The sequence below is a fragment of the Passer montanus genome, unplaced genomic scaffold (genome assembly GCF_014805655.1).
Source record: "Passer montanus isolate IOZ18808 unplaced genomic scaffold, ASM1480565v1 scaffold36, whole genome shotgun sequence".
Classification (NCBI taxonomy): domain Eukaryota; kingdom Metazoa; phylum Chordata; class Aves; order Passeriformes; family Passeridae; genus Passer; species Passer montanus.
The window spans coordinates 5,972,007-5,982,232 of NW_024368374.1; the positions used below are offsets into that span (position 1 = coordinate 5,972,007).

Below are 10,226 nucleotides of genomic sequence, written 5' to 3' on the forward strand. Positions count from 1 at the left end.
ATTATTCAAGAATCCTGATTAGAAAAATTAAAAAAAAATTCCACTTCTGAAAGATGTAGCAAATAAGAAAGACTTAATTAGAAATGTAAAGATGTGGAAGTGGAAATGGCTGCTACAAATAATATCTAAACCTGCATGTATGAATGCCTTCTATATTCTATTTTCTTCTTACTAGGATTCAGCTATAGTCTGCTCTTAAACTTCTAGTCAGAGAAGAACTTCATGTTGTCCTCGAAAAATAACTTCAACTCTCACAGTGCACACAGGGAAATGATTTTGTTGTATCAATATCAGTTCAGCAACAAACAGAATTTGAAGTTTCAGAATAAAAGGAAAATTTGTTTTAAGAGGGTGTGATGGAGAAAGAATCCATCCAAACTGTTCTCAGTTACGAGCATCAAAGGGAGGTCGGGAAGTCTGGGTTCAGGAAAGGGCATGGGAGCCGAGCTAGCAGAAAGGTCATTTCCATGAGAACTAGCCCAGCAGAGCAAGGCTGGGAAAAGCCAAAGCCAGTCTTGTGAGGACAGCGCAGAAGTGAGCGGTGCAAGGAGAGTGTGCAGGAGCTCCTAGCCCCTGGAGGGTCAGGGGGCAGGTGGCTGCTTCTGGGGCAAGGTCCCTGCCAGTGCTCTCATCAGCCCCAGTCCCCTGTCCCCAGCTGTGCACCCTGCCACCTCCGGACACCCCGGCAGCAGCGAGAGCTCGGCTCGGCCCCGGGGAGAGGGAAGGAACCGCTGGCTGCTCTGAGAAGGTGAGCACGGGCTGGGTCTGTAAGGCTGTGCTCCCAAACTGCCCAGCCTGTCTGGATTTGGTGTGGCTTCCCCACAGCTGGCTGCCCCGCAGATGGCTTCCCCATCCACCCGGCTGCCCAGCATTTCCTGGGATAATTCAGAGGTGGGGGAAAAATTATATGGGCAGCATTGAGATCTCGAAGTATCTCCCAAAAGCAGGGTCGATGTCTCCCTGGCAGTGCAAAAGAGCTGACAGAGCCACTGTCAAGTTTAATTGTCCCTGAGATAATGTCCTTCCAAGTTGTATATATTATACATTTCTGTTTATCCTGAAAATGTGCAATCTTTTTACATAAGTGACTTTGAGACCTGTAGCTGCTTGTCCATGATAGGCACGTGGGTCTGGGCTTCTGATGCTGCATGTGTCTGCATCTTCCCTGGATAATTAGGGGTCTGTTCCCTCCGTGGCTGATTTGCCCTCTGCCTCTTCACCCCCACCAGGTCCCCATTTTGGGGCTTTTGAGGGAAAAAATGGGACTGGGCACCCCAGTGTAATGGGATGTGTTGGAAAGGCTGCAGGGCAAAAGGGTGTTAGGGAGGGAGCAATGCATGGCTCTGGATTTAGTACAAGTGGAAAAAAAATGTCCAAACCAGAATTTTTTGGGAAATACCTTTTTAGCAGAAGAATGATGCTATGAAAACACAAGTGTGGCATGAGATAAAGCAGCAGATGACGTGGAAGACAGCCCTGAAATTCAGACAGTAAACAGATTGCAATAAACTCAAATGCTAATGCAAACAGACCTATATTGCAATAGCCCTCTCCTAAATGCAGGAATTTGGGATTTCAAAGGAAGCAGTAATTTTATGAGTGGTTGGACAAGCTTGGGAAGGGGGAGCAGGATGCATCTATGGATGTTGGCTCTAAGAAGTATCTTGGAGAAGCCAGGACATGCAGTGCTCTTTGGTGCAAATGACGAGGAAAGGGGAGAGCAACAGGTTCTGAAAAGGAGAGGGCAACAATAGGACAGGGGGTACACACTGTGATGGCAGAGCTGGAGGCTATGAGGGGCTCGTGTGTGGCAGTCACCCTCTGCTGAATGCTTGAGGTAGTGATATGGGGGCAAGATTCATGAAGATAAAACTCTCCTTACAGACAGAAAGGCAGAACTGGGCTTTCCAAGGGACAGCAGGGAAGATGGGAGATCTCAGCAGAGGGAGAGGAATACACCTGAGTGGAATTTGACAAGTAACTTCTTTATTTATTTATTTATTTATTTAACCTAGAAAAAGGCACATTTGTGCTGTTAGAAACTCTGTGCAGAAACCTTGAGAATTCCAACAATTTGTTTATAAAAAATGGTTCAAGCTCAGATCAAATAACTTAATCATGAAAATCACATAAATTAAATTTCGGTTAAAGCTGCAGAAAACAAGATTTTCTTTGGCACAAAAAATAATTTTTGATGGTCTGGTCTTTTTTTTTTTTTCCCTCTCTATGTAAAAGACTGAAATCCTTCATTTGCCCCAGTGCTCTCATGGCTAGAAGGTGGTTTAAACTGCAATATTTTGGGTAGAGGAAAGGAGGGGAGAGTGTTCAACAGATAAGTCTGAGGTTTCTGTGTCTGAAATGAGAAGCATTAGAGGTTTGGCCCTGCAGTATGGATTTTAGAGATGAGTTTTCTGATGATGTGAAAAAGAGGCAGATGGACTGTAGGAAAAAGATAAGCAATCGCTATTGCAGGGCTAGAAAGCAAGAAAAATAACAGAGCTATCAAAGGATATAAAGAGTAAGAGTGACAGGAGAAATGAGAATGAAAGGTGGAGAATTATCTATGGGTTGTGACAGCTTTTGGACCATGGTGATGGGAGCTTGTCAAAAACCACGCAAAGAGCAACAAAGGTCTGATGTCCCAAAGCTTTGGTTTGTGCATATTGTGGATTTTAAGGTCAAAAAGCAAAATTGTCACTGCATTTTTGTGGCATCCTGTTAACACAGGCTACTCAGAATCAGCAAGAAAAACCTGCTCTCAAGGCCAGATTTTTTCTACAAACCTTTAAAAATGCTTTATTTTAAAAAATTTGTTTGAGACTCATAACAATTTTTAATGAGTTTATGCATCAGTCATTTGGGAGCGGGCTATTATGCGGCAGAAAATATTTTTGCATTTTACTTCCTTACAGGTCTGTAAAAATGAGGTTGAGAGATAAAGGGGAACTGCAGGGTTTTATAAGAAAGCTTTCAGTGCTGCCACAGAGCTGCTTTATGTACCAATGCCAATTTTGTCAGCTTCTATCAGCTAGGTAGCTGGCGGATTCCTTACCTTTCAGCGTCAAAGGGACACAACATGGTTAACAGCGAGAACTGATTTGCTTGTTCTGTCATTGGTGTTGGATTCCTTACCTTTCAGCATCAAAGGGACAACATGGTTAACAGTGAGAACTGATTTGCTTGTTCTGTCATTGGTGTAGTTAAATTCTGGTTTGGAATTTTGGCAGTAAATCTATGCATTGGTGTTCCCTTTTCTTTCAGTCCTAATCAGGCTTCTCCAGCCTCGCTGTGTCACCTACTCCTTGGCAGTGGTCAGTGGCCTCTTGCAGAAGCCCTGGAAGAAGCCTTTTCCCACAGTCCTCCTCAATTTGCTAAAGAAGGGCCATGTCTGCCTTTGATCAGAGGAAGCAGAGCACAGGGCACACAGAGCCTGAGACAGACTGCATCACCCCTCGGGTGAAGCCAAGGGGTGAGATGTTTGTCTTTATTGATGGGAAATGGGTGAATGACATCTACTGCCAGCCACCCTTTTCTTCACACCAGAAACTCTTTAGCAAGAAGGCACAGAATGAGTGGAGCATCTGGGAGGAGAACAGAGCACTCTGGCAGGAAAACCAGGTCCTCTGGATCAAAAACAGGATGCTCTGGGAAGAAAACAAGGCCCTACAATATCTCCAGTCACAGAACAAATCTGTCCAGGTAATTTACACTGATGCTGTTCAGCGAAGCCTCAAGAGCAAAAATAAGCCATTTCCACTCTTCCAAGAGAGGAGCACAGGCTTTCAGCTCAGCCTGGGCAACAAAGCTCTCCAGGCAGTCCAGGAAAAGAATAAAATCTTTGAGGATTTCCAGCAGGAGAATAAAGCGCTCCCCGTTACCTGGAAAGGCCAAAAAGCCATCACAGTCCATGAAGAGAGCAAAGATGCCAGCTCAGATCTTCAGAAGAGCATTGACACCATCACAGCTGTGGAAAAGGGTAACCCTGGCCCAGTCCCCCAGCAGAAACATGAAGGTAAAAGGAACAGCCCTACTCCAACTCAGAATAAGACTGAGTCTGCCCCAAGTATGCCGGGACAGCATGAAATCCTCCGGGTTCTCCAGGACTTACGTGAGCTCCTCCACACCTTCCTGAAAATGAACCATCCTCCTGGGGAGAAACAGTGCTGTCACAATGTCTATGACATGAACAGATCCTTCCAAGAAGATTACAATAAACTGAAGCTGCAGCTGAATGCTGTGAAAAACACTGTGTCAGACATTGCAGCTCAAATGGACATGCTGGAAAAGGAGATTGTTGCCATCACTTCCCCAATGTATGAAGAAGCAGGGCAGAAGCTGGCAACGGAGCATCAGCTTGGAGACGTGTGAAGCTTGGGGCTAAGAACTGCTAGTTCATTGCCCAGAAAGCTTCTCTCCTTTTCTCAGGAAACTTAATAAAATCCCAATAGAGCCTGAAGATATCTGGGGAATATCCTGCCTATCTGAAACTTTCTTGCACTACTTAGATATATTTCACCTTCTGGTTATATGGTGTAGGTGACTGTAATGAATTTGCCTAGTGTCAGCAATCATGTTTTTCAGCTTTTTTTTTAAAGTTTCTGCTAACAAGGCTTAGATTTTCAGAAGGTTACTGCTTGAGGATCTCAACTCTGATTACAGTGTGCCAGCTTGTAGTCCAAGGACACACTCACAATCTCTGCTAAAAAAGCTTTGACTAATAAAGGAGGATCCCTCCTCCCAGACATCGTGATGGAGGCAGCAGGAGAGAATGAAGCAGGCAGCAGGACTTCTGCACAGAGCAGTGAGGTCCCTCTTGATTTCTCGGATAGTCAGATAAAGCAGGTTTTTACCTGCCCCACAGCAAAAGCAGCATTTTGATGGTTGTTCCATGGCTTAAGCCAGTATTTAGAAGGGCGTCTACTCACACTATAATAGACAGGCCAGCCTGCAGTGATCTGCTGACACAGAAGATGAGAGCCTTTTGATCTGCTCAGGTTTGAAATTCTGGTCTAGTCTCAATTGTGTGGCCAGAGTGGCTGGAAACACATTTCCTCTGTCTCGGACAGTCCTGATGCAGTACACTTTGTCACAATCTTTCAGGCAGAATATGGGAGCCTTTAAGTAATCTGACAAGACAGATGCAGGGAGCCTTCTGCAGAGCAATTGTAGGAGCATTACTGTAAAACAAAGGAGAGGTTACAGTGAGGTTTATCTGTTGCAACAGGACCCCAAAAACAGGCTGTCACTCTAGTTTAAAAGCCTCTAAGTGATTTGCCACGGAATTACCTAAAACATGAACTATCTTTCACCTTGCATTTCACTCAGACAACACCATGCCAAGTGCAAGTGATGACTGTTTACTTCAGAGGCTTAAAACAACTGGTATTTTCTTCTGCTGTTCAGGCTTTGGGAGGCTGAGGCAAATCTCTCAGCATGAAGTCAAATGGCTGGCTCTCACTGTTGTGGGTAGGGCTGTATCTGTAAAAATCAGGTGGGAAGAAGAGGAACAATGTTCATTAGGAGGTGAATATGCAGACAGCAAGTTGCTCCTGCTACAGCTATTAATAGATTAATACCTCAGCACTGTGCTGGGGAACATGCTCATGTTCTGTGCCTTCAGACATGCTGCTTTTCTCTATGTCATCTCCCTCACCATGTTTGAACATAATGTTTGGTAAGAGGGAGAAACAGGACCCTAATGCAGAGGTTCAGAGGAGGACAGCAGAAGAAAAATGCTCTGACCATGTGTTCATATCTTAACAAACTTATTTGTGTTCCATTAGAAGAAATAAACTGCTCTTTTGCCAGTGGTCAGAATACTGACTCCTGCCGTGTCCCTATACATGGGCAAGAAAGACACTTGGGAGTGCATCTTTCCACCACCTGTTTGGGAGGAGTCATAATGTCAGGTGTCCATCCAGGACAGGACATCCAGATCTCAGCTAGTCTCCCTGGGCTTCCTTTCTATCCTGTAGGAAGGAATGGGCATGTTCAGGCTGTGATTAATCTCACTCCTATTAGACTAAAAGTAGGCTGTGTCACCAGCTGGAGTCCCTTGTTTCTCTCTGTTGCCTCTATAATTACTTGGAGGACAATTAACTCAAACTTAGACATTTGGTTTGGAGCTCTCTGAGTGAGAAACTTGGCAGTTCCAGACAGAGGAGATGCTTCATCAAGTGGTGAAGTGGCACAAGCTTGGGAGTGTGTCCCAGTCCCTGGCTTTGCTTTCTGCACGATGCCTTCATTAAGCAGCTGATTGAGATCTCTCTATTGTGTGGAGAAATTATTACTTTGTGAATAAAATTGAGTCAGTTTGGGCAGAGCTTAAATATCATGCACACGTGTAGGATCCTGAGGGGAGCACACTACTTCTCCTGAATGCTAATGATGTTTCTGGAAGGAAATAGGTTTTGTGAGTCCTTTGCACTTTGATCACTTTGGATCTTTGATCTTCCTGGCTATGAGAAAGTCTACACCTGGTAAATATTTTTTGGCATCTCCCATGGAGAAGCTGAACTTTTCATTCTTTCAAGTTTTCTCAAGTCTGTCAAGTGAGATGACTACGTCCATAAAAGACTGCCCAGATCTTTACCTTCCAGAGGACTCTGTGCTGTTCAAACTCTCTGTCCCAGTTTGGGGCAAATATGGAAGGAGACCTCCAAAGGGGTCCCTCTAGAAAGCAAACTCAAGCAGCCCTGCTCCCCACCAGTTCAGGAGACATAAATCTCCTTTGAGAAAAGTGGAAAAAACTGTTTATTTAACAAGCAAAGTGGAAAAAGGAATAATATTAAACAATGGAACCTCTCGCTGCTCTCTAGAGAGGGCAAATTCAGAGAATCCTTGTCGTGGGGTGTAGCTCAGCTCGCTCAGTCTCTTATCAGTCTGTCTGGCACTGGAAAATGCTGTGTCCTGGGCCCTGGTTGGCCACAGGTGTGAGCTCCTGGTGTTTTTCTGGGATTTCAGTCCAGAGCGGGGCTGAACAGTTCCAAGAAAAAGAAAAAAAACAGTCCAGAGAACATCTCTGCCTCAGCTAGCTAAAAAAAAACCTAAAAAAAAAACCAAAGGAGAGCTCTCTCCTGCTGTCTATCCGTGCTGCAGACAGCACAGTCCAGGAGAAGGATGTGGGGGAGCAAGTGCAGTCCCTGATAACCAACTCCATGCTTCTTCTCTCGCTCCTTCACTCTCAGAACCAGTCTTGAAGGTGCATAACTCAATATCCAGCATAAACAGAACAAAGTATTGGGGATACAAGCACCATAAAGTCACCCTAGGACACTCTCAAATCCCAGAAGGTACCAAATCTCCAGACTCTGCTTATTTGGTTACAAACCAGAGCGAGTTGGTGACAGCAGTGGAGGATCATTTCTGGGTGGTGCTGGAAAGGCAGATGACCATTGCTTGATCTGTTAATGCTAAGGGCATAGATGGTGAGATCTGACTGAGTGGCCTGCAGAGTGCCACAGGACTGCATGGGGAGATTCCTAAGCACTGCCCATTTCCTGCATTGTTCCATGTCCCAGCCAGTGCCATTTACCAGTTCAGTGGTGCCATCCTACAGGTCTCCACCTCTAGGACGTGTGCTGGTGAGAATGGTTGGACTGACAGCTTTTGTGCATTATTTCAGGTACAAATGGAAGAAAAGTGCAACAGCAGGCATTTACAGAAAATACTTATTAATTATCATAAAATTTAGGCATGTTTGGGGAAAAAAATGAAGTAAGTTTAATATATTTTTCTAGTCTGCTCACTGGGTTACAAGTCCCTGGAAATTAATAGCTCTTCTGGCTTGAAATGATGGATATCATTCTTATAGTGCATAATTTACCTTTTGTGGAAAGACAAACTTTCAGACTCTCTCTTTATTGTTGCTGATTAGGTCCTTACTTTTTACTACTCATTTATCAGTACTATTTTTGGAAAGCTGGATTTTTGGCAAGGTCACCATCAGCTTCTCACTTCCCTGTGAATTGGATTATTGCCTCTAGCTGGGCTCTGTGGAAATGCTGACTTTCCTGTTCTCATTTTTTACTAGACAGTCTAATACATCTGGGTTTGTACTGTCTTCATAGAACACCCACCCTGCCCTTTTGTGCTCATCTCAGCAGCCCCACCACATCCTCACACCCCTAAATTGCAATTTGGGAATTTTTTCACAGTGTTATGAACTTCCTTGAGCCCTGGCTTGCTCCTGTTAACTGCTGAAGACAGTTTTCCCAGAGTTTTGATTGTGATTTCATGAAGTTGAGGACATACTACAAAAGCTGTTGTGCTGGCCAAAAGCCACCCTTTCCACACTGGTGCAGACTGTTCATTGGTGTTCTCAGCAGCCCAGTTTGCTCTTTCCCAGCCAGTTCCCAGCCAATTCCAGTTCAGCTGAGAATTAGACATAAGTGTACATTTAAATGCAGGAAAAAGTGAAAGTCTTTCACTCAACCTTTTTGCTGAACCTGGACTAACCATCTTCTTTTTTTGACATCCAGTTTGGGCACAGACTACTCAAATTATTCCTGAAGTGAGGTGCAAAGAAGAGGGGGAGTAGCTCCTCAGATAAGTTTCATAAAGAAATACTTTCTTACAGTGGTTGTTGGCTGGGTTTAGAGCAGAAAGCTTTAAAACTTTACCACATTTTCCAAAGTGATGTTCACCTCAGCTAGGTGGAGACACTGAAATGAAAGAAGTAACTGAGACCCATGGCCAGCTGAGGTCACTTCTGCAGCTGGTGGAGGTAGGCAGGATTGCCAGAGGGTCCAAGTCTTTCCCTCCTGACTGCAGAGAGCCTGGAGTGGTCAAGGGAAGGTGGGGAGGGTTGAGACCTGAGACATGGTCACATCAGTTGATGAATGGCTGACAGAGAGCTTTGGATGGAGCTAAGGGAAAAAAAAGTGAGTTTATGATAATAAGGGGCAGGCAACTCAGAAGAAGCTCTGGGGTGTTGTGAGGTTGTACAGGGAGAAAATTAAAAGGATCAAATCCCAAATAAAACTTGTTCTGGTTACTGTTGTAAAAAATGTTTCTGTAAATTCATCAGCAAGAAAAGGAAGGCTAAGGAGAATCTTGACTCTGAAGTGGATGTGGGAGGAAACATTGTGACAAAGGATGAAGAAAAGACTTCAGGTACTTAATCCCTTCTTTGCCTCAGGCTTTAGCAATAGGACCAGCTGTTCTCAGGGTACCCAGCCCTCTGAGGTGGAACAGGAGCAGGGAGCAGAATGAAGCCCCATTATCCAAGGGTGGATGGTCAGTGACCTGCCTCATCACCCAGACACACACAGTGCATGAGGCTGTTGGGCTACACCCAGGGGTACTGAGGGAGCTGGTGGAAGTGCTCACCAAGGCAATCCCCACCATTTACCAGCAGTCCTGGCTACATGTGAGTCAACTCTCTACCTCCAGTCAACTGGAAGGAGGGTCTGGGGAGCTACGGGCCTGCCAACTTAACCGTGGTACTGGAAAAGGTTATGGAGCAGATCCTCTTGAGTGTCATCAGGTGACACACGCAGAACAACCAGGGGATCAGGCCCAGCCAGGATGGGTTTGTGCAAAGCATGTCCTGCTTGACCAGCCTGATCTCCTTCTGTGACAAGGTGACCTGCTTAGTGGCTGAGGCAAAGGCTGTTCTCTCTGTTGACTGTTGTGGTGAATGAGGTACATCCAGTTGGTGGCCAGTCACTGGTGATGTCCCCAGGGCTCAGCACTGGGGCTGCTCCTGTTTGATATCTTCACTGATGATCTGGATGAGGGAACAGGATGCACCCTCAGTCAGTTTGTGGGTGATACAGAATTGAGTGGGAATGTTGATCTGCTGAAAGGCAGGAAAGTCTGCAGAAGGATCTGAACAGGCTGCATCAATGGGCTGAGGCCAATTGTGTGGGGTTCAACAAGGAAAAATTCTGAGTCAGAACAACAACATTTGGGTCAGAATAACGCCATGCAGCCCTACAGCCATTCACACAGTCTCAGAGTCAGGGATTAGGCACCAAGCAAGTTTTAAGCACTGCATCTGAGGCTTCTGTCCTGTGCCACTTGAAGCCTGTGCCAAAACTCCAGCTGAGCTGAGCATCAGCAGGACAGAGACACACACACAAATAGCATGAGCAAATCTCTCCTAATTTGTTGCAAATACATACTTTTTGTTTTTTCAGCCTTTCTATGTCTCTGATTTCATAGATTTTTTTAAATGCTTTTGGTGCAAAAGGTAAAATCACAAAACTTTCAAATCATCAGAA

At 45.0% G+C, this 10,226-nt stretch overlaps 1 protein-coding gene across 1 annotated transcript; it reads left to right on the forward strand.

Annotated features, from left to right (window-relative positions):
- The first annotated feature begins 542 nt into the window (after window positions 1–542).
- Window positions 543–9,008, forward strand: CBY2 (chibby family member 2). The gene is made up of 2 exons (XM_039716795.1): window positions 543–748; window positions 3,262–9,008. Exon 2 carries the CDS (start codon window positions 3,385–3,387, stop codon window positions 4,366–4,368), a length of 984 nt encoding a protein of 327 aa, XP_039572729.1. The 5' UTR covers window positions 543–748; window positions 3,262–3,384; the 3' UTR covers window positions 4,369–9,008.
- The last annotated feature ends 1,218 nt before the right edge of the window (window positions 9,009–10,226 follow it).

Coding starts and splice junctions, on each gene's coding strand:
- CBY2 (XM_039716795.1), top strand. CDS start 3,385: ATGTCTGCCTTTGATCAGAGGAAGCAGAGCACAGGGCACACAGAGCCT.